This window comes from Stigmatopora nigra, chromosome 12 (genome assembly GCF_051989575.1).
Source record: "Stigmatopora nigra isolate UIUO_SnigA chromosome 12, RoL_Snig_1.1, whole genome shotgun sequence".
Classification (NCBI taxonomy): Eukaryota; Metazoa; Chordata; class Actinopteri; order Syngnathiformes; family Syngnathidae; genus Stigmatopora; species Stigmatopora nigra.
Window position 1 is genome coordinate 2,434,207 of NC_135519.1, and position 25,018 is coordinate 2,459,224.

Genomic DNA, 25,018 nt, shown 5'->3' on the forward strand with positions numbered 1-25,018 from the left:
TTCTTTTCCTACAGAGGGCAGCAGCGTATTCCACCACTGACAGTTTATTGGAACATTGAAGATGCCGATAAAAAGTCATATTATGCTCAGCACGACTCTTATGGGTTTGCCGAAATTCTGAGAAGATCTGCTCACAAAATGGAGGAAAGGGTGCTAAATAGTGAACTCCGGGGAACATAGGCAAGTGCAATTAATCACCCCTGGTACCAATAAAAAAAATAAAAAATAGCTTTCAGGAGCAATATATACTGCTGGTACCCATGGAGGGGGGCTAAGTTTGAAAACGAAGTCATGAATGACAGAGGAAACGACTACAAAATTAGTGTCTGAGTGCAAGCACTTATTACTGGATGTGTCCTTTTTAATTTGAGGATATCCTCATTTTCCGTTATTGAGTTCATCTCTTGACTTGCTTCCCACTGCATGTCCTCCACATATTTAAAACCATAGTGAGGATAAAGCGGTTCAGAAAATGATTTGAATAAAAAAACTTTTTACATATAGTTATTTTGACGATGATGTCCGAACTTCGAAATCGTCTACATTAAGGACCCCAATCATGTATGAGTTTACTTTTCCTTTTTAGGGGGGAACATGAGTATTTTTAAATACATTCCGATTATTGTGGAGACAACACCCTTTAAATTGTAGAAATGACATCAACGAGAGATGCCCGAAGGCGTTTCTTCGCCTTTCAGACATCCATCGAAGCAGTGGTAAAAGAAAAAAAATGATGACAATCAAGTATTGTGTTGAAACCTATAGTGATCCGGAAACATGTTGCTTTGTCTACAAAAATAAATCCATTACTAGATCTTGTGGATACAGAGATACATTATGTAAATATATTTGAAACATAATTTAGTGTTATAATTGATATTTTATAAATTAAATATGTCAGGGAGTGAGTTTTAAAGGCAAAAGATCACGCTCATTCACCAAATGTAGCCACTTTTGATTTTACTTTGAAGTTCTTCTCCGTGTGAACGGCGGCCAGCTTTTTAGGAGGCGGGCGGTCAAAGTACCGAGTTCCAACTATCCGTACTTTACTTTAGTGTGGTATTTGGTGCTGGTTTTGACTCCTTTTAAGTGAACAACCCCGGGGCTAAAAGTCCCTATACGTGTAAACTGCAAGGCACTTCCGATGCCCTTTTGGTGTAATGTTTCAAAGCGACCAAGCAATGGTTTCCGTTCTCGGTCTGTTGTGATGGCTACAAGCTAGCATACTAGCGGCTAGTAGCAGCAGGGGTTTGATGCTACCTGAAGCCAGGCGACGGTTTCGCTCACAATTCTTCCAAGACAGCGAGCCGGGACTCCTCGTTAAGGTTGCCGGCAGAAGGGGGGTCGGTTCTCACGCCAAGGTGAGTGTCATCCGATCTCGTCGGCTCCGAAAGTCATGTTGCCTGGTGAAGTTAGCGGTGGACGGATCGCGGCACCGACTACTTCCTGGATTCATCAGCATCATTTTCCCATCTCCAAAAAATCAACTACTATGCGCCATTTATTTTCTGACCTCCGATGCTGGTTATATGTTCATGTTTTTTTATTAGTGGTTGCTTTTGGCGTCATAGATATGAAATTGGATTTTATTGTAGTCTGACGTAACCGTTTAATGAAACAATATTGTTACTTCTAAACCTTTTACGGAATTATCTTCATCTATATACATGTCTTCTGTTTATGACATTGTTCTGTTCTTATGTGATCGAATTGAATTCTTTTATTGTCATTAGATATGTATAGTGAGATTTAAAGCTTTTGACCACGTAGTGCTCACATAACAAAGACAGACAAATACATAATGAATAAGAAATAAATAAACATCACTGTCAATATCTCATCTCATTTTCTGAACCGCTTTATCTTCACTAGAGTCGCGGGGGGTACTGGAGCCTATCCCAGCTGACTTCGGGCTAAATTCGGGGGACAGCCTCAATTGGTGGCCAGCCAATCGCAGGGCACAAGGAGATAAACAATCATTCAAGCTCACACTTATACCTAGCGGCAATTTAGAGAGTCCAATCAGCCTACCATGCATGTCTTTGAAATGTGGGAGGAAACCAGAGTACCCAGAGAAAACCCACACTGGCCCAGGGAGGCTTGTCAATATGGTGGTGGTGGTGGTGGTGGGTGGGTGTTTTTGCGGGATCACGTGGGACACTTGGCATTAAATGTAAAGTGAATCCAAGGGGTTAGTGATTACTCATTTTTTTCCTTCAGAATTGTTCTTATTAGTAGAAAATGTTGTTTTTTTCCGTTGCCATTTATTAAATCCATTTAGAGTGGGAAAGTTTGCCAGTGAAAAATCTTGTTTGTGTACTTATCATTATAGATTAAATTTGTGTTGCCATCAATGGCCAAGTATTTATGATACCTCGAACAATTCTTTTAAAAAGGAATTAACAGCATTTCAATTGAGATGATGTGATAAGGTTCAAATAGGAGTCCTCTGAAGTTTAAATACAAAATAGAGGCAAATTGAAGGTTTTAATTAATGTCAGTGTATGTTTTTTTTCCTTGCTGGTAATGTGACGTGACACCACAGATCTCTTATTGTGAGTATGAAAATCAAAATAAACTGTCAGCTTTACCATTTGTAGGTTTTTATTTCTTAATGAATTCTTACCGAAGCATTTCAATCAACCAAACTATGTATTTGAATTGTGAGGTTCTTAATACAGTAATACTCGGACCAAAAAAAGCTAATAGTTTGGAATTATTTTGAGTTAAAAAATCATGATTTCCAGGGTCCCGTTAGTAGGTGTGTTGGCCTCAGCTCTGTGCTCCTGGGTTTGAATCCAAGTCGGTCCACCTGTGTGGAGTTTGCATGTTCTCCCTGGGCCTGCGTGGGTACTCTGGTTTCCTCCTACATTTCAAAGACATGCATGGTAGTCGGATTGGACACTCTAAATTGCTCCTAAGTATGAGTGTGAGTGTGAATGGTTGTCCATCTCCTCATGCCCTGTGATCGACTGGCCACCAATTCAGGCTGTCCCCCAACTCTGGCTGGGATAGACTCCAGCCACCCGCGACTCTAGTGAGGATAAAGCAATTCAGAAAAAGAATGAACTTATGATTTCCACTGCTGTTTAATACAGCCCTGTTGTTTATTAATACACTCAAAAAAGCCTTTTGTTCTGACCAAATTAAACTGATTTGTTTTGCAGCAACCTCCTGAGATGTCACAATAACATGAACACCCAGCGGATTACTCATCATGCCGCTGGAAATTGTGGAATGTTTTCGCTCACAAGATAATGCACGTTGCACTGAGCTTCTGCCACCGAGATCTTGAATCCGACATTGGAATTTTTGCCTTTGCTGCCGCTCTTGGATGTCTTATCTCGTGTGTGTCTTTATTTAAGACTTTAACTATGTGTCTGGCGGTCGCCTTCCTGTGGTAAACACTAGGGTGAAGTGGTGCGAACAGGAAAAGAGGGGAAAAAGCCCAAAAAAGGATATCTACAACATGGCTTCGGTTTGGAAACGACTGCAACGTGTGGGGAAACACGCCTCAAAATTCCAGTTTGTGGCATCCTACCAGGAGCTGATGGTGGAGTGCACCAAGAAATGGTAAGTGATGGATATTTAAAACACCTATGTTTGTCGGCTTGTGAGTTCGCTGTGATCCTTTTTTGAGTGGTGACTTTTGAGGAGGCTTACCTTGCCTACCGTCAAGCCGATGGTAACCTGAATGTTTGTTGGAATTACAGTGTTCCCTCGGTTATCGCGGTTAATGGGGACCGGGACCACCCGCGATAAGTGAATTTCCGCGAAGTAGGATGCCCCTTCAAAAATGCTTAATTTTAATTTAAATATATATATATATATTTAATTTATTTATTTATCCCCTCTGTATACAGTACACCATATAGAACACGGGTAGAGAGAGTGAAATTCATGTTATAACAAAAAAACTGTAAAATATGTTGTCTCAATGTAATATTTGTATTTTTTTTCCCCCCCAAAAAACGCGAAGCTCTGAATCCGCAGTGGCTGAACCGCGAAGTAGCGAGGGAACACTGTACTTTGGAATTTCCACCTTAGCTTCTATGACAATGGTTGACTTTAAGGATCAGTTCACTGGAGGAGAAAATCAACCGTACCTTTTCACAAAAATTTAGATTTTGGACCAGACTTTAACTCATTTTCTTACGGATTTCCAATCCATTTGAACAGGGAAGGTATGGCAGTGACTGGGCTATTCAATCAAAAATATGCAAGTCCATGTAAACATGTACAAATCCTTTCTGTGGGAGCTGTATTTACAAAGCTTTTTTGAGTAACAGGAAGTACTCTAGTGGCCCGGAGCATGTTTCTTTTGCATTGCAATTCGATTGAAAAAGTTTTGGTGGTCTTATATTCGGAGTCTGGACATCATACTCATTCACAACGCTAGATGACGGCAGATATCTTTAACGCGAATGCTGAACTCAACTCCCCAAGCCCTCACGAAAATGAATAAATAAAAAGAACGGTAGCACGGAGAAAAAAATATAAGATAGCGGTAAGAAAGTAAAGAGAGGAAAATAAGAGAAGTGGTAACAGAAAATGGAGAAACATAGCGACAATCTGTAGAAAATTGGGTCGAAGATCGGACCGGTAAACCGGCAGATGAGAAGAATTTATGGTGCAAACTTCAAGAGGATGCTAATGTTTGAGACTCTTCAAACAATTGCAAAGCGATTGTGAAGTGAAAAATGTTGTCATTGACTGTAATATACGGATATGTAGAGCAAAAGAAGATGGCCTGGAAAATGCTCTCAGTCAAATAAATGCTTTCAGTGTTCATCAGAGCGGACGCTTCCAATAGCTCAATAGGAGGGTGTGCGCGTATGTGGACCAGAAACGAAAGGATTTGATGCCCATCAGCAGATCTTTCATTCAGCTCAAAGCCGTGGAAATAGCCAAAGAGCTAAACGTACCCACTGTTCACTTCAATGCAAGCCTTGGCTGGTGTAAAAGAATGATGTGGCGTAACGGACTAACGCTGTGATACAGAACAAGTCTAGCCAAGCACCTGCCCTCTGACTTTGGAGAGAAGCTGTTGTCTTTTCAGTGCTATGTGATCAACTTAAGAAAAATGTGCTATTACCCACTGGATCAGATTGGCAATGCTGATCAGAAACCTGAGTTTTTTGACATGTAAACACCTGTCACTGTACACAAGAAATGTGAGAAATATGTTATTTAAAAATCGAATGGAAATGAGAAGAACGTGCTAATGTCATGTTGCTTACCTGGCAGATAGAACTAAACTCCCATATGTGTAGATATCCCAAATGTAAGATAGTATCTAAGGAGGCGGTGCCAGCTGGCATTATTATCCATGCCCGGGAAAAAGGTCTATATGGAAATCAAGCTTGTAGTGGACTGGCTCAAAGTTGTGTGGGGCAGATGGCGTAGGGGACTCAGAAAAATGAACATGTTGATTTTGGTTGGTTTTTTGTGGACACTTGTCTGATCCATTCAATACAGAAGTGAAGGCGTTGTATGGCAACTTATTGATCATTCCGCAGAGGAATCACAAGTCAGCTGCGGGTGTTGGATGTTGTGGTCAACAAACCATTCAGACACAATTTGTGAAAAAATACACAGAGTAGCTTGTCTGGTGATCACACACTCATACCGACTGGAAAGATTCAGCTGGCTCTAATACTTTTGCAGCAGTGACAGGCACAAGAGAGTTTTTTCACGTATTATGCAAGATATGTTTTTTCTTGAATATCATTCATAGACGTCAAAATAAATTGTCTTTAGCGTTTCATCTGTTTATCTTTTCTATATATTGTAATAAATGACCGTATCGGCCGCATTTTTTTTCCTTATGGTGTTATGACGTTTCATCTTAGTCACCTTGCAGTTTCGTGCATGCGGTCTTTTTATGCGCATATAAGCCATACCCTCAATTTAGTCATTTTTTTGTCCGACAAATGCGGCTTATATGCGAGTAAATACAGTTTATTTATTCATTAATTATTTTGTTGAATACTTTTTGATACACCACAATGCAGCAAATCCACAAAACTTCAAGCACAAAGTGTTGAGCCAATATCATTGGCTCAAGAACTGATGGGAGGTACATCAACATGCATAACTGCTGAGCTGTTTCAATGGCCCGGTGAAAAAGTAGATTGTGCAGGTTGAGTCCGTAACAGGTAGACGTTTAAGTCAAAAAGTTTGGCCACCAATGCTGTAAAGAGATAATTGTGTATATTTAAAACAACCAGAACTTTGACCTTGATCCGAATTTTGGCTGCATGTAAAAGTTGTTGTGTTTTGCCAGATCTTCCAGTAGAAATTTATTGAACATCCTTTGGTGTCAATGGCGAGCAGTAAGTTAAATGAACGAAACATTCACATTTCGTGGTTGGAATCTGGAATGTCAGGACTAAGCTATGTGAGCACGTGGAGAGCATCCCTGTACAGAGATTTACTGTAAATACTATTCGCATACAGTATAGACAGGTTTACAATCCATTAAAGTTTGTCTGAAAAAGTAGGAATAAGTGTTCCATTATACCAGGAGAAAGGTTTCTTTTTCCTGGAAGAGTTGCAGCAAAAGTGATTGCAGAAACCCATCGCCCTGCGGGCACGTATTGTCAAGTCGCTCGAGCGGAGGGGGTGGGGGGGGTTCTACACAGTGGAGGGGGGATCTACACAGGCCCCGGCACACCGCCTGGACCCGGGACAGATGTGTCAGGGAATGGAATGAAAAGAATGCACGTGTCTTCCCAGAGCAGACTGAAGGCTGGGGGTTTAGCTTCAGCAGCCGGTGCTACAGTTTTTCCTCTGTCAACGTGGGCTTGGTGCTTAGCTGTTGTTTTGTTTTCCGTGCAGTGGTGTGTACGAATTAAGAAAGATTTACTTTTGAGAGTAGATGTCTGCATTTATGTTAATCTGTAGCTAAACATTCCCATGAAAACTGCCCTTGATTGCCACTCTGTTCAAATGGATTGGATGTCTATTGCCATTAATGAAATCTAACATTCATTCAAATGTGTATTGGCCATTCAAGATATTTAACCGGCACCCAAGAAGTTTTGAAAAGGCTCTAAGCACGTCATGCCATAATGTCACGACTGCTGTAAAGTTATCTGTTTACCCTTTTTTGGTTTGTTGGTTTTTTGTTTCAAATGCAACACATACAAAAAGAAGACTTCATTCTAGTGTGCACATCCCCATCCAATGTCAACATGATTTTTTAAGCAGCCAATGATTTTAAAAGTAAACACAACAGTAGAATGTATATACAGTGAAACAAGTTGCTTTTGTGTAATAGGAGTACCTGGAGAAAACCCACGCAGGGATGTCGAAAACATGCAAACTTCACATTGAAAGTTAGGAAACCACCATGGATGAACGTTCAATATCAGAATTGTGAGGCAGATGTGCTAACCAATCATCCGCCCTGCTTTATTTTTAAAAAAAATCCTGAAATAAATTCTCATCTCATTTTCTGAACCGCTTTATCCTCAATAGGGTTGCAGGGGTGCTGGAGCCATTCCCAGCTAACTCCAGGCCAGAGGCGGCGGACACCCTGAATCGGTGGCCAGTCGATCACAGGGCCCGAGGAGACACACAACCATTCATGCTCACCACACTCATACCTTGGGGCAATTTAGACTGTTCAACCAGCCAACTATGCATGCTCTTTAGAATGTGGGAGGAAACTGGAGTACCCGAAGAAAACCCACGCAGGGGAACATTCAAACTCCACACAGATGGACATGGATTTGAGCCCAGGACCTGTGAGTCTGATGCACAAACCAGTTGCACCACTGGGCAGCCCCTAAAACAAATTGCAAACTAAATTGGCTCTAGGTATCAGTGTGAGTATGAATGGTTGTCAGTGTCCTTGTGCCAAGCGATTGGCTGACCATCAATTCACAGTGTCCCTCACCTGGTGCCCATAGTGGGCTGGCATAGGCTCCAGCATTGTGAGGATAAGTCATACGGAAACTGAATGAATGAAAAATGTATTTACCCTTACCTCTACTAACCCTTTATAGATATGGAGAATATCACAAAATGACGACATTTCAGACGCAATTGCAAAGATTTAAATACAACTGTCTTCTGGGTCTTTTGTGCAAACATGTTATCGGGTGATTACAGTATTTTCTCGCATATTAGCCGACATCTTAAAATCGTTGAATTTTGCTATTTCTCCTGTATAAAATGCCCCCCTGATTCACAATTTTGACTATTGAATATGGGATTCTTAGTTTTATTAGAGTGTACACATGTGTTATTTTAAAGGGAAAATCTTAAGAAAAAGAATCACACGTGATATTTCTGACATGCTGCATGAATCGAAGGTATCGTCTGCTGGATTGCACATTCCTAAAGCGAGCAATGGCAGGCACAAGTGAGTTTTTTTCATGTTTTATGCAAGATTGTTAATTTTTCTCTTGAATTTCATTCATGAACTTCAAAATAAATTTTGTTATGCATTTATCTGTTTATCTTTGCTCCATTTTGAAATAAGTATCGGCCGCATTGTCTTGCATTATATCATTTTGTCTTTGTCACCTTACATTTTTGTGGACTTCAAGTCTAATTTGTGCACATATAAGCCGTATCCTCGATTCAGTCAGTGGAATTTGGGGGTCGTTTTTTTTGTGTTCGAACAGTTTATTTAGATTCTTTGAGCCTAGGCTATGATAGAAGCCCCTAAAGACCGTGGGACATTTTACATGTAGAACATATTTGATCGAAATTGGAATTGTTTTAATAGTTACAACAACCTGGGAGTTCCTGAAAAAAATCAGTCTTCAGTTTCAAGATAGTCTTCAAAGCAAGCAGCTCTGATGGTAGTCCTGAATAATCCATCAGGTCATGAAGCCTGACACGATGACCTCAGTCGCTATTAAGAAGGTGTCATCTTACTTTCGATCTCAACCTGGCCTCCTCTTCAATGACCTTTCTCCTTCCTTGATGTGTCTTTTATTATTCAATTGGATTATATTCTTTTCTGGATGCTGGTGGCGAAATTGACAGATGTATGCAATCAAAGAATCAGTTCAGAGTAAATGATTAAGGTGTTTTAAAGGCTATTATAATATGATGTTGCTGCTAAGAACATTAGTGAATGTGAAATCTCCAAGTTTTGGCTGGGTATAAGAGTTGAGTCAGTGATTTGAGTTCAGTGAGCAGCGTGTGTCAGGCTGTGACACTTTTCTTGTGTTGAGCGTGTGTTCATCATGGCAGGCAGCCAACCGGCGACTGCCAGACCGAGCCTTTCCTGCCAGCGATACTGACCTCACTCTCCTGACACATTCCCGTTTTGGAAGTTGGCACCAAAGACTCGCACAACTACAGCTGCCCCTGTAAATAGAAGGATGAATGCTACTTTTGCTGTCGCGTTTTGTTTATTATAACCAGATATCTTTATGATCCCTCACAGATTGTTATATTTGCTATCAGGAGCTGTACATCAGTCATGGCTACGTTTCCCTTACCCAAATGCCCCACTTGTCTTTTTAATGAATGAATATATGTATGCATTTGTATATCCGTATATGTATATTTGTATATGTGTATGCGTATATGTGCATGTGCGTATGTGTATGTATATACCTCAGCAACACGCATATTTAATTATATATTTATTCATGTATTTATTTATTAACTTATTACCGATCTATTTATGTCTAAAATGCCTTTCCTATATCTGCATTCTCACCCTCTTGCTACTGTAACAACAACATTTCCTGAATACGGGATGAATAAAGTTATCCAATCCAATGTTGTTTGCCTGGTTGATGTATTGACCACTCGTGCTAAAATGAATGGGTCTTGTCAGAATCATTATATGCAATTCAATACATTTTGTTTTTTAAGTGAGTTATCCGAAACGAGGATAGTATAACTTGTGTCGAACATTTTTTAGTTAGTGGAAAAGGTCATATTCATATTGTGTAATTATAATAAAATGACTGGTGGTGTGTTTTCTCTGTTTCTCCAATGAAGTCAGTTTGTATATGAAGTACTTCCTTCCTCTTGCCTCATTGGAAAAGGCCACATCCTCTCCCAGCCCACCTCGCCTTAGCAATACTTATTTATTATTATAATGCTGAATTGGAGTGGAACAAGTATGGAACATTACGCAATATCTGCATGTATCAGCAAGCAGCTTCTCGTCATTTATTTACCTAAGCAGTGTGTTTTATGGGTAATTGCTGCATTTTCAAAACATGACATAACAATTGTTTTAGTGCAGTTTACGTTTATCTTCTATTTTGTAAATTAAAACTTAAATCAAATTGTTACATGATTTACACTATGTATCTTGCAAGAAAGTGGTATATAATTGAGAAGTTACACTGAGTGCTCAAAATACATTTTTGGTCTTAATTCTCTCTTTTTTTTAAAGTCTTCGTCACAGAATCGACACTACCTATCGAATAGTTACATTGGTGTATAAATGCGGTCTTAAATTCAGCAAAAAGGAGAAATACAATATCATATTTAAAAACGTTGTTTAAAGTTTTGCCAAATAAATCTGAAAGTTTGGAATTTTGCAGAATATCAGAATGCCATTTTAAATTGTGCTTGATTTTTGTCACCCTCAAAGCCGTGTATTTTTCAAAAATCCGTTTGAAAGACGTAAATCACAAAATCACTTTTGCTTTTTTTAATCCCACACTTTACTGTCCTGTGTTCCAGGCAGCCAGACAAATTGGTGGTGGTTTGGACCCGCAGGAGTCGGCGGAAATCCTCAAAGGTTTGTAATATTATCGTTATTAACCACAAATTTAGAAATTGGATGCCATTACCATCAGCTGTGCTTCTGCCCACGAGCAGGGGTGGTAAACAAGTTAGACAAAAAGAGCTAAAATTTTAAACTGTGAGTGTCAAAGAGCCACACTTTACTTCAGATGTATCATAAAAAAATCCAATCTGCCAAATCATTTTTTTTAAATAGGATTTTTTATTTGTTTTTAATGGGGCCTGATTAATTTGAGTGTGTTTTTAAGAGAGAATATAAATAAGAGAATTATGAAACGAGGTAAATAGCCACACTACATACCAAATATGATAAGAATCAAAGAACTACAGTATATACTCTAATCCCTTGTTTTTTTGCGGTTTATGTAGACCAGATATGACCGCGATAATCGAAAAACCACGGAGTAGAATCACCTCTATTATTACTACATACCATACTACATTTTTCACGCCTATACAAAAATACAAGTACAAAAGTACAATAATCAAGAAGTGTATTTATTAAATATCACTTACACGGATATAAAAAGACTATAATCTATTAATATTTAAATATAATCTAGGAAATCTAGATAGTTAAAGTACTGTACTCACAGTGATTTTTTTCCCTCTGCTTAATTTAAATAATAAACAGGTTATTGGAGCTTTACTTCAAGTCCTCTTCATCAGATTCGAGAGGCATTTTTCTGGTGCAAATATTGCTGTTGTTGTTGTCTTGGCACAAATTGCTCGTATGTCAAGGTATACTGTACTGGGTTGACTAGTCAGAGTACAGAGTACAGTGTACTCTGACTAGTCAACCCTTGGAACCATCCTGTCATATTTTTCTGTTGTAAATGCTTATTGTCTTCACTCCATTTTACAGTCTCACAGCTGGCAACCTGGTATCAAAAACCCCTACAGAGGTGTGGTGGTGTGGCCCGTACCAGAGAACATTGAAATCACAGTAACGCTCTTCAAGGTACCTTTATGTCTTTCTGCATTTAGTCTTGCTGATGCCCAACATAAACGTTGTTGCTTGCCACTTAGCTACAAGCAATGAAACAATGAGTGCCACTTAAACTATTAAGACCGTAGCAGCAACCGAGAGGGCTTTTAGTATCTGCTTGTGAGAGTATTGTCTCCCCTTGTTGACAGTAAGCAATATTGATCGGTGACAAGCCTCAGTCAGAAAAGAAACCATTATACAAAATCATTAATGTAGTCCTCCTTGTGTGAATTTTATATAGTTTTTGGGTACCGAATGAGCCTTTATTCCCAGCCACTCTCACTCTGACATGGATTGAACGTCTGTTGCGGTCAATGGCAGTGAACGTGTTAATAATCCTCTCCTTTGCCCCGTTGCAGGATCCGCATGCGGAGGAATTTGAAGACAAAGAATGGACGTTTGTCATTGAAAACGTGAGTCATCTTTTGTGTATATATTAGCTCTGTTGACTTCGTCATTTTTAATATCTCACAACTCCAACTGGCTTATTGAATGTTGCCCTTTTAAATGTGAAGGTAGTGAGTCTGTCCTCGTTCATCTTGGCATGCATAGTCTGCCATCGTGTGGTCGCAAAATGCTGTTACACTTTAGAATAATACGCCACATTTGTCTTGCTTTGGACCTAGTGTACTTAAGTTCATGCAGTTAATTTCAGATAAATTAGCTAATACAAACAAAAGGCGGAATTTGCTGATTTATTATGTACGGAAGTGTATTGCATTCACTAGGTTTTTCTAAATAATTTACCCTGGGGTTGTTTTTTGAGTTAATTTTCCCCTAAACTGTGTTTTTCTGATTTTATTTTGGGGGTTCTTTTTTAAAATAACTTTTTTAAATTTTTTTTTTTCTGAGCAGCGGTGATCGAGATACCTGGAAGTCTTAATCTCATTATTGTGATTTCATAACAGGGCTATCTCCCACAATCTCAATAAGTTCTGCTTGCTTATTTTTTTTTAAAATTATTTTATTCCACTGGCGGTTAACGTAAAAAAATTAAAAGAAGCAAATATTAATTAAAAAATACAATTTCAAAATGAATTAATCAGAAGAGACAAGATTAAAATAAATTTAAAAAAACAACAACAACCCTGAAAATAAATTACCAGAGCTGCCAACTTCTCAGACATTTCTGGAGTTTACCTAGGCAGGCGACGCAAACTTTGGGAATCCGGACAACCTCCCTCTGTAAATCCCCAAAAATTGTCACCCAAGTTTTTTTTTCGGAGGGAACCACTTCAGAAAAATACCAAATATCCGATTTAAATGCCTCGAAATTCACACCATTGCCAAAGCTTCTGCATTTTACTTCTGCTTTTAAATCAACTGTACTGTAAACCGGATGAATTTGGTAACACAAGTGCATTGTGAATCATCCGAGTTACAAGTTCTGACAAATGGTTCGTCTTGTGCGACGTCAGTATGGCAATCAATTCTATAGCTGGCCTCTATCGCTTTAACATTTTAGTTGTCATTTCTTTCTTAAGGGAAGTAAGTATTACTTAGGCTGACTAAACCTCTAGTCTGATAATTTTCTCATAACTTCAAATTGTCCAGCTCGTCTTTGAGCCAGTTACTAGTAAACATTTTGCCCATTTTTGTAGTTGTCAATATAAGCAGATCATAGTTTGAATACAAAAACACTTCCCATACAAATCTCATATCATTTTAAATAATATCTCAGTAATTTGTTTGTGCTATTTGTGACATTTTGTGTCCCAAAAACTGTGATTGAATCATAATCTCTTTATGGATAAACATAGTAAATTCCATCCACTACACCAAAAAAATATTTGCACTCGGCGTATAAATAACCTGCAATAAATCTCTACCGCTATTATCGTCAATATCCAAGACCTGTCCCAAGATTCCACTTTCCAAAATGTTAGTGAGTATAACAACTGTCTTTCTTATGTGATGTTTTTATTTGGTTGTACTTCAACAAGTAATACTAAGTAAAATATTCTGGGGCAAAGAAATAGTAATTTTGGAAAAAAATGACTTATTTGAATGTAAACTAAATCTTTATGCTGGAGTAGTACCTCGGTTCTCGACCCCAATCTATTCCAGAAGGCTGGTCGAGAAGTGATTTGTTCGAAATCTGAATGGATTTTTCCTATTACAATTAATCAAAAAAGAAATAATGCGTGACAAACCTAAAAAAAAATATGCTTTTTAATGACTCTTCTATTTCGCACAACTTTCCTTTTTACAAAACCCTAATAACTTTTAATCTCTAACCCGTTACACTAAATTGAAATCTTCTTGTGCAATAACCGAGGCAAAGATGTTAAATGTCTTCCACCGCGGTTTCGAGTCGGAACTTCCTGGCTTCTCCGTGTCTCAGAACCGAGTGTTAGTCTTTTGAAATTATCGAATGAGCCAAGACTCACTTTTAAGGGTTTCGCTGGAGTCTTTTTCAGATACTTGCTTTGCTTTCAAGTGCATTTAGATTCCAGTGGCTTTTTGGCAGATTAGTGACTAGGTCACGGTATCTCCTGCTAACTGTTTATCTTTTATCCATATTAAATTAAGGCACTCCATCTCGTTATGAATGTTACTGCACAGCTTGGAAATGTGGTTAGTACTTTGGAAGGCTCGATATCCTTTATAGCAGGGGTGTCCAAACTTTTTGCAAAGAGGGCCAGATTTGGTAAGGTGAAAATGTGTGCGGGCCGACTTTTAGCCTGACATTCTTTGAACCATTAACATTAAATGCAAATTAACTTTTTTGGATTTTTTTTTTTAATTACAAATGGCATACTTTTACTTTTACATTTTTTTTACATTTAGGTTTTTACCGAAATCACAAACCACAAAAAATTAAGAAAACTATCAAGGATATCTAAGTTCATGTGAAACATCACATATTATTCACTATTATATGCTCACTGTAGGAACAGTGCTGAAAACAAAACAATGATCACTGCATATTCAAACTGTGATTTTGACCATCACAAAAAAAATAATGAACTGAGATTTAAGAATTTATTCTACTCACAGGACTTAACAAATATCTTGCCTGCACTAATGTGAAGGGTGATATTGGGATCTTGACTGCAGTATGTAGTCCAGGTCTTCATCGCACGCTAACGAGAAAAAGTCAAACTCAGTTCCTTTTGCCTCTAACTGTCTCTTAATATCTAATGAAACGTCTTCAATTCTCCGTGCCACAGTATTACGAGCCAGGCAAATATTGGCAAACTCTTGCTTCTTCGCGGGACAAATTTTCTCAACCATTTTCATTACACAGTCTTTAATAAATTCACCGTCACTGAAAGGTTTGCAGTGCTTTGCAATTAGCGTTGCCACTTCGTAGCTTGCCTTTGTGGCATTTTCATTTGACTCACGGGCTCTTGTGAAAAAGCTTTGCTGTGCCGTTAAAACAGCTTCCAGTTGCTTCACTTTTTCACCGCGTTCGTTCCCAGTTAGCTTGTCGTAGCTAGCATGTTTCGTCTGGTAGTGCCTCTTAATGTTGAATTCCTTGAAAACAGCCACAGTCTCTTGGCAAATTAGGCAGACACAGTTGTTTCGTATTTCAGTGAAAAAATACTCAAATTTCCACTTCTCCTGGATGCGGCGGCCCTCCCGGTCAACTTTCCTTTTTTTGTTTACATGTTAGAAATGGGCTGGGCTGAAACAATGACGCAAGGGTCACGGCGGCCAGAGTGCGGCCACAGGGCTACTGCCATCTTCTGGTGAAGTGAAAAATAGCTTTTTGTACACATTTATTTTATACTGTGGTCAACAGTGCTGGCGGGCCGTGTATTATTGATTTCATGATAGAGGCCGTGGGCCGGTAAAAATTTGTCCACGGGCCTTATTTGGCCCGCGGGCCGGACTTTGGACATGCCAGTACAAGATAAGAAATTAGTGAGTTATTGAGTGGTGTATGTGTGACTGAGCTGGCTCACCAATACCAGAGAAGTACTTTGACAATATGTACTATCCATAAGCAGAAGGATGCTATAAAGTTTATAGCATCCTTCTGCTTATGGATAGTACATATTGTCAAAGTACTTCTCTGGTATTGGTGAGCCAGCTCAGTCACACATACACCACTCAATAACTCACTAATTTCTTATCTTGTACTTGCACTAAAACTCCATAGGATGCTAACCACTTTTGTACTGTCAAATTTCACTTCTTCTGTGCTAAGTGCCACCCAATTCAGCGCCAAAGAAGAAGCGAAGCCCTGACTTTATTTTTCATCTCCTGTCTTTTGCTTGCGATGATTGCTATGATTAAAAAAATACTTAATATAAAAAATCTGATGTACTGGAGCCACGAAAATGGTGACGAATTACTGTATTTTGTCTGAAAAAGGAGTACACGTTCCCTTACTCAACAATGTTGGCAGCACATAAAGAACGCTCGGTAGTTTCACGGTGAGCCCTCTGTCTCGCCCGTCATTTTCTTTGTGCACATCAAACGGACAACATAAGAAAGTGCTTGGAGGGGCTTCTGGCTTTTGATAGAAGGCACATGTGACAAGCAGGTCAGCCACTGTTGCGCGGTCAGAGCGTGGGAGACGCGCAAAAGGACCAGAGCAAAGAGAGGCAGCGTGACTTCTTCTAGGTTGCTCACCACATACCTGACTAATGACCACTTTCATCACAGTGCAGAAATAAGTCGTGGAATGCTGCCCGATTATCACGTTCCTCATTCTAGTTGCTCTTTTAACTCATTTGCTGCCTTTCACGGTGATTGACATCTAATCCGTTTGAACTGACGAATGATACTTGCTCGCCTTCAGATTCAAAATACTGTCATCCTTCACAACTTAGCAGCTTCAGTACCTCACATTTTTCTAATAAAATATCCAAATAAAAAATGAAGATCAGATTGAAAATTGGCAAAAGTCAGGGCACCACTTCTTTAACAGCACTGAGCTGGGTGGCACTCAGCGCCAAAGAGGCGAAGTTTCACTGTAAAATAATTATGCGCCTAATAATATAAAAGGCTTAGAAGGACAATGGGTTGATTGGTTGATTTGATAAGGGACAGCATATAATAATGAACATATTTATATTAATGTTAATGAACATATTTATGTAAATGAGTAACTATTGTGACTGTGGGCTAATTTCCATCTTTAGTCCCTTATGTAGGTACAGGATAAATGATGACACACACTAGACACATACACACAAGTTTAGACTGTGCCATGATCTGAATTTTGTTCATCTAACAGCCAGGCTCTAAGATGATTGGCAAAGAGGTTCAGAGACGGGAGTTCACGTATGTTAATTAGTACTGACTTCCAGGTATGTGCTGCGCGGACAGAGAAGGTGCTTTGGCTGAAAGCACAATGTCTTGCCTTTTTTGTACTGTTCGGATTGGATTTCTCATCGCGTATATCACCTTGTGGAGGAATAATATGCTGGGCCTGTTTCAGCTTTGTTTTTTTGTAAGCATCCTGCACCATCTAAGGCTCAGGTGTCAAAGTAGCGGCCCGGGGGCCAGATCTGGCCCGCCTTATCATTTTGTGCGGGCCGAGAAACTAAATCATGATTAAATTATAATGAAGAGTATAGATGTATATTACATTTCCTGTATATTTTTGTATAGTTGCAAAAACGTTGTGTGGTAGCAATAATCAGGGTGATCCTACTTTGCTTTTTTTCGTGTATTGCGGCCATGTCTAGTCTACATTAGCCGCGAAATTCAAGGGAATACTGTATAGATAGAACATTCATTGCCATCACTGTCACTGAAATATGTCACACAGCGCCCCTCATTATGCTGCATTGAAATTGTTAGTTTTTCACAGGAAATAATGACTATTCCATTTACTCAACAACACAAACATGCATCATCATGCCGAGTTGCGTCTTCTTCATTCATATGCAACAGTCTGTCACTCTGAAGCATTGAAAACCTTTAAAACGAACCCAGAAGTGCTTTGCAAAACCTGACCACCAGGGTGTAGTCTACCCTCATTAGTCCAACATGTTGCCTACTTTCATTAAATGTTCATTGTTACTGCAAGGTTTTTTTTTGTGTCTGAAAAACTGAAGTACTGTAATATACGTACGCTGTAATATACGTTGCTTCCATTTATTTGGGGGGGGGGGGGGGGGGTGTTTAAAGACTGCTGTATTCACACAGTAGGTTAAGTGGTTCCAGATGAAGGCAGGTACATGTGAATGACCATGAGGAGAAGAGAGGTAAGGTCCTCAATCCTTCATCAGACGATGGAGGAGAAAGGCAAAGAATACGCCATTGTGCCCCAACGCTGGAGATGATGAAATTTAAGATCCCCGCGTTCCAGCTTCGTCTTAATCTGGTGGTGGGGGGCCCAACCTTGCACAAGGCTAATCCCTCCCTGTTGAATTACTGGACTCTCTTAAGATTGTATTTTGTCATTGAAAATGGCAGTGTCAAACACTGTCTTTTTCCCCCCTCGTCTATTTGTTCCTCTGCCAAGGCCAATTGCATAATCAAGCGGGCCGAGAGGAGCACATAACGTAGAGGTGGCGGCCCGCATAAGTGGCGCTTCGGCAGTATCTCTAAATTGCACGCTACCCTTGCCTTTCACCCCTTTACAAAAAGGTGCACATTATCAAAAAGGTGGGCAAATTGCGAGGTCGCAAAGATTGGACGGCTCCATTTGAAGGCATTGTGCTGACGGACAGGTTCTGAAATCTGCATATCAACAAGAAAAAGGGAGATGGCAATCAAACTTTGTGGATGGGGATTTATGCAACATATTGACCCAGTGTCTTTTAAGAGTTGGAGATACATTAATGCACACTGCTCTCCTGCTTTACAAGTCATAGATTTTTTTGTTGTTGATATTATCAACTTAATATTTTACGTTGTATTAGGTCATTGGATGTCATTGAAAGAGAAGTCGCTCTGGCCATTTGAACTGAATAAGTTATGTGATTGTCAGAAGTTCCTTGAGCGTTGCTTGAAATGGATATTTTTGCCTTTAACTGGCTCAAGTGCGAATCTTTCATGATGAGTTTCATGGAATCTGATCATTTAAAATACGATGTGTTTTTAGAGAATGTGACTGCGGTTGGAACTGCCCAGTGACCCAAATTCAAAATTGAAGCCTTGATAACAACATGTTGTATTGCTCAGCATCAAGTGAAATTGATAGCGAAAGGGTTACAGTTAATACGTATTTAAGGGGAATGAAGCAGGTGACTTGAAGGATCCAAACATGGCGCCTGGCTTGACTTGGTCTTTTCGACTAGAGACTGGCCTGAGTAGACCTAAACAGTCACTGTTTGAAAGTATTTCTGGCGTGACTTTTGAGAGGGAAGAAGAACCTGCTCCACTGGCAGAGAAAAAAATATGAAGTAAAGCTAGGTTTAGGGAGGCCAAACACTCCAATCAGTTAAGAGATCTGGGTTGGATAACATGGTCGTCGTCTGCAATGACTTGAATGTTTAGGCTGCTTGTGATGTATATTTCTGCAGATGCAGGTCACTTTTTGACTTTGTGACAAGTCTTGTTGTTCTTAGGGACATTAGGTACAGTAAATGAAAATGGTGGTTGTACAGCCATCTTGCTTTGTCGAATACTTTGATAAAGTTAATTAAAGTGCAGCTAGCGGCCATTTTGGATGATTTTACACTGTAGGCACCCATCGTGCATCTTTGCTACAACTCTAAGCCATTTTCAATTCACAGTCGCACACTGTTGGTGCCCACTTTGTAGCAACACACACACACACCATCTCATTCCTATACACACATGAATGGAATCCTTTCGCCATCGTGCCAGGAGGAGCACATTACGTAGGCCAGTGGCTTGTGAGCGATGTGCAGGCCTCCGGGAGGGGAAAACACAATTATTTCAGCCCTGCGCTATTCACGCAAAGGTGACAAAAGCTGGTATGAAGTATGAAATCCCCAAAGTTCCCTACTTTTTGCATTGCGGCCGACAAATGGGGATTAATTTGCACTGGAGTGTCTCGCGCCGATGCCGTCTTCAAAGTTTTCACCTTTTGCTTATTTTGCCCGCTTTCTTAAGTAGTTATTGGGGGGCTCAAAAGGCCTTCTATTTGTTTTTCATTTTTTTTGTGCACGTTTGCTCTCTTTAAATAATACATGTGCTGTAGTTCAAAGCATGCAAGTCTTTGTGTGTGTGTATGTGTGCTTTGAAAACTAATTTAATTAATCACCCTGAGGAGATGCAACAGATGCTGCTGATTTACCCCCTCCTTGTGAAATCCCCTCATGAGGGTAATGCACACAGTGAATTTGGTGGCACAACTATTCAAATGTGTCTGCATATTGGCAGACGTTTCGTTGCCGGTCATGAGGACCATGTGTTGAGTGTGTGTCAACGTTGGTTGTAATAGGTGGCTGTAGAAGCCGGGTGGTCCCTCCCATCACCTTAATAGGCTTACCGCACCCCTAATCCAAGCCTCACCACCTCTATCACATGGCTGGTCTGCAGACTGGCTGGGCCACCACGAGGTGTTTGTTGTGTAGTAGGTATTTTGGTCCTGAATTGGTGTATTTGCGTTACTAATGCCAGGCGCGGACTCCATGATTTCACTCTGTTTGTAGCCTGACAAACACATTGTGAAGAATTGTTGACTGTCGTTGCCTGCCTTTTAAAGTGGGAGGTCATGATGCTTTATTTAATGACATATAGTAACTGCCGATCTGGCTTCTTGGACCCCTGACGACCAGGTTGCAGGAAGTTTAACGTCCCAGAATTTCTGCTTGTCATGCCGCACAGTGTGACATGTTGCACAGTTTAATGTTTTTTGTCGATGGATATTGACCATTAGTGTAACTTTGAACCATCATCTTTCTCTTGCGCACTTTCTCTCTGTCTCTCGTTTTTCAAGGGCAGCATGTTACACTCGAACCTTGCCTATGGACCGGGACACAGAATAGTCTACATCCTGTACAGATAAACATTGAAACCGTTTTTTCCGTCTTGTTTTTTTGCGAATGTATTGATCGGAGCAGCGCAGTCGACTGCCACTATGTGTTACAAAAGGCCTCCATGGCCATTACTGATTGAAAGCTGCTTGTTCTGCCTCCCAACTATGTTAAATGTTGGAATGGTCTCTTCCCGGCAGTCCCTGGTGTTTTTCTCGGCTTGGGATAGAACCGCATGAGTATTCACATATTCTTGGGGTACCTTACGTCTGAATTTGTGTGCACCGAGGATGATGCCAATCAGAGCATATTTACAGTTTTTCCATATTCTTTTGTTTTTTTTTCAAATGAATATATTTAACAAATGTAAAAATACATTTATATTTAAAGGTCTAGGAAAATTTTCAATATGGCTGATGTTTGTGCACAGGTATTTTAAAGGCATTAAAAACGACAGGGAGACTTCAGTTGGATCTTTTAGCAGGTTGGCTCGGTATTGTCCTACATCTCATAATCACTCATCATGCGTTGTAGTCCTTTTGCTTTCATGCTCCGTGTTACCCGCTCTATAGCTAACCATGTTATAGCTGTTTGTTTCTTATTATCTTTTTTTGTCTACTGAGCATTGGTCTGAAACTAGCGTTCACATTGTTGTGTTCGGGTGGTGGAATTTAAATGTATCAAAAGTTGTTATTATTGTTCACAAAAATATTTGACAATAATTATGGTTATCGTTTTATTGCCCAGGTCTACTTTATGTTTGAGGTAGCATATTAAAGAACCAAGAAGTGGCAACCTTGCGACAGCTCTTTTCGGTGTTCAGTGTTGCCAGTATTAGGGGCGTGGAGGAATAAAGAGGAGAGATAACTGCATCATACACTGTAATATGACATCACACCCTGACTAATTGCCAAAACCTACCTTCTAAACATTTGAGCCAGGGTGGAGTCCAATTTGTATCTATCTTTGCTTATCTTATGCATAAAACACTACAAAATATAAGAAAATTACTGATGTGACTTTTTAAAATTTTCCTTGAAAGAAACTACGTTGTGGTTGTGTCTTGGGCTTTTTGCGACATGAACTAATCAAACTAGATTGTGACAATGGGCTTCCGCTTCTCTTTTTAAAACAGAATGTTTGTTCTGTCTATTGTGCCCTCTCTTTTTGTATGGTTTTCTCTTTATTTTGCTTTGTACTCTTGTAAAGCGTCTCCTCTGTGTGTTCCCATTTGTTCAGCGGTCCTTAAGTTGTCTGTTTCTTTTTTGTGTGTTTGGTGTTTTTGAGTATATCCCACTGGTCCCAGTTTTGACCTCGGCTTTCATCTTCTTAGTCTGAGGCTCCCGCAGCCCGCTGCGCTCTGAGTCCCAGCCAACAACGCGCAGATGTCACCAGACACTGCGACACACAGACACAAACTCTCTGATTTGTCTAATAAACAGCATTTCTCTTTCATTCATACACGTTGGAAATCCTGAAGGATGTCAACATGTGTGATAATGTCATTCAATCTTAAATACAAACATCTGGTAAAGTTTTGCACAGTACTTTCACTAATATAAGATTGAGCCCCAGTCTTTTTCCGTTCTTTAGGGAGCAACAGAACATGTATTTATTGTAAGATTGATCGTGAGCTAATGATGTCAACAGTAAGTACAATGAACCTTTGCAGTTGCAGGTCTTAGAGCAGACGGAAAATACCATGCACAACATGATTGACAACACACCAACTGATATTTCAGAACACCTTTTCTTTCCTTACATTTTAAACAACAAACTACACCAAAACAATTGATTTGCAGTATCATTAGTTAATTTTGACATTCAAAAAAGCAGTTGTGTTATCAAATCATTAAAAAATGTGCAATGATTATATAGGCTCCCATAAAAGCATTTGGGGAAAAAGCAGGCTAAATTCTCCTTAAGCAAATTTCACCCACAATAAATATTCCTTCTACGCAATTGCACGCTACTTTTGTGTTCTCCGCGCACAGCGAACATTTGCACAAACACAAAATAATCCAACCTGAATTGTAAAAAAATAAACATTGAATTTTTTCTTTGCCATTTTGCAATGCAACTCAGAGTGTTAGCCTACTACAGACAAGCGACAACAAACAGTGACTACGGATAAAACTATCACGGACACTGTGTCTGGCCAATGACATGATGCGGTTCACGTCATGTGTGTTTACTTGCGCTGCACGAGTAAATGTTAACGACATTGGGAATTATGAAGTGACGAGTGGAGCGTCTGTCACCATCCAACAATATGTCAATCCTGAAGAATGTTAAAAGAAAGATGTTTTAATCCGTCAGAAACTCAGTGCCTCAAAAATTGATGATGTCCTTAAGAATTATGGAGATCACACAAAACCAGATGTGGTAGCTTTTATTAGACATGTAATCACTTGTACCAAGTGACTTTCATAAAATTGTTAATAAAGTTGATAGTTGAAATTTTAAAAACTATTCTTCCATTTATTGAGATGTACTCTCCATCGAGGGTGTGCTCAAATACTATATGCGCTGTATATGGAAAGAATTCATAAATTCTGCTTTAAATAAGAAATGTGAGAATAAACATGAGCAGGAAATGGAAGATTGGATAATAATTTATCGCTATAGGTAGTTTATAATACAGTAGTTTGTAGCACCTGTAGCCCTCATGGTTATGAGTGTTTCTTTCTGTTTAGTGTAAGTTGTTTGTGGCTCTTCTACTATCGGTCATCTCTGTTACCTCGTGGTTGTCATATATGTCGACTTATTTTTGGTGCCCAATTTTTTGCACAAGGTACACCATCGTTGTCCACCGATTGGATGACAAGAGCGGAGCAGTTATTATCACCATCTCTGTTATTTATTTTGCCTCTGCGCGTCTTAAGATGGCTGCTTGCGATGGAGACAAGCCCTTGTCTGCCGCAAAACATTTCAGCTGGCAAATCCCCATGTTTATCCACAAGCTTGACCCGCTTGGCTGTTGTGTGGGTTGTTGTGGTGACGAAAGAAGCAGAACAGATGCTTTAGTTGTTAGCATCTTGTTGGGCATACCCTCCTTTCACGCACCTGCTGATAATCGAGTGCTGCAGAGAACGAGGTTGTAGATTCTCACAGTTTTTCAGGCAGCATGGAATTCTTATAATACCTACAATTGATGCCATATTTTATTAGTGACTGTTTCGGCATAACCTCCCTGTGTGATCCTGTTAGGTTCATTAATAATTACCTTCGTCCGTAATTATCAATAACTGCAGGCAGACATCTTATTCAATTATTGACATTTAATTAAATAGAATGGATAACAGGTAAAACCTCAGAGGGGAGATTCAGCAAGCCAGAGTTTCTCCTACAACTTCCGAACGTCTCATCGAATAGACATTTTAGTACGACTCTTATTGCCACGAATCAAAACAATTTACAGAGTTTGTTGATCATTCCATCACGTACGAGTAAAAACAACATCTGGAACTACAATAACAATCAAAGTATTTTACCAATAACAAAAACAGGAGACTAGACCTAACAACATTTAGATTAGAACAATTATGCCTTCCTTGACCTAAGAATCATATAATAATTACATAAAGAAAAACCCGAAGTGCGTCACGAGTGTTATGGACGTGGCAGAAACAATATCTTTTGTTATGGGCTCCGTTGCTGGAAATGGCAGATATCGAGTCCTTGCCCGATCAACAACCCTCTCAGTCCGATACTGGGTATGTGGATGTAGCGTCAACAATCCTTGGAGAAGTCCATGTGAGAGTGGACTAGGCGGCAGTTTATGACCTCGCAACACTTTGAGAATAATAAGAGAATGATTTAACAAAGAAATGACTTAATACAACTATATTTATACATACCTGTCAACCTCGAACCATTTGTGATCTTACCAAATTTTGTTTTCGCCCTTACATATATGTATAAATACATGGAAAATCTTACCACTTTACTTTTTTGTAAAAAATCACGAACAACAAGTAGAAAATGCCAGAAACAGCTGATCAAATGAAAGTAAACATAAACAAGGGAACAGGAAACGGAAATCACATGGTGAAAGTGTTACAAAACGAAATGTTTATCATGATCTTTTTTTTTTAGCCAATCAGAGGCGCCGGTACATATATCACTTGGCAGACATGCGTTTCCGGGAAGAAACAATGGCGGATGGTGAAAAATGGCTAGAAAGTGCCTTAATTTATTTTTTTTTCTCAAAATCACCGTTTAGCGTACCATTTTCATGTGTACAGCGTACCAATATAAAAATGGGCTTTCAGTTGTACCAATTACGGCGAGAACGTACCAGTTGACAGGTATGTTTATAATAGTAATACAGAATAAACCCAACAGATCCGTAGAGAAGTTGGATGCTGCAACATGCACAAGGAGACATAAGTGATTGTTCTGCTGAGTAGCAATGAATAGGGTCTTATGACATGCTCCGATG

The 25,018-nt window shown here is 39.5% G+C and overlaps 1 protein-coding gene across 1 annotated transcript in view; it reads left to right on the top strand.

Moving 5' to 3' along the window:
• The first annotated feature begins 3,171 nt into the window (after positions 1-3,171).
• The window catches only part of ehbp1 (EH domain binding protein 1), a 137,140-nt gene continuing 115,293 nt past the window's right edge, over positions 3,172-25,018 (top strand). The window contains exons 1-4 of the mRNA XM_077730432.1: positions 3,172-3,573; positions 10,672-10,729; positions 11,600-11,695; positions 12,082-12,135. Of these exons, the coding sequence (XP_077586558.1) occupies positions 3,470-3,573; positions 10,672-10,729; positions 11,600-11,695; positions 12,082-12,135 (312 nt within the window). The 5' untranslated portion in view covers positions 3,172-3,469. The remainder of the gene's footprint in view (positions 3,574-10,671; positions 10,730-11,599; positions 11,696-12,081; positions 12,136-25,018) is intronic.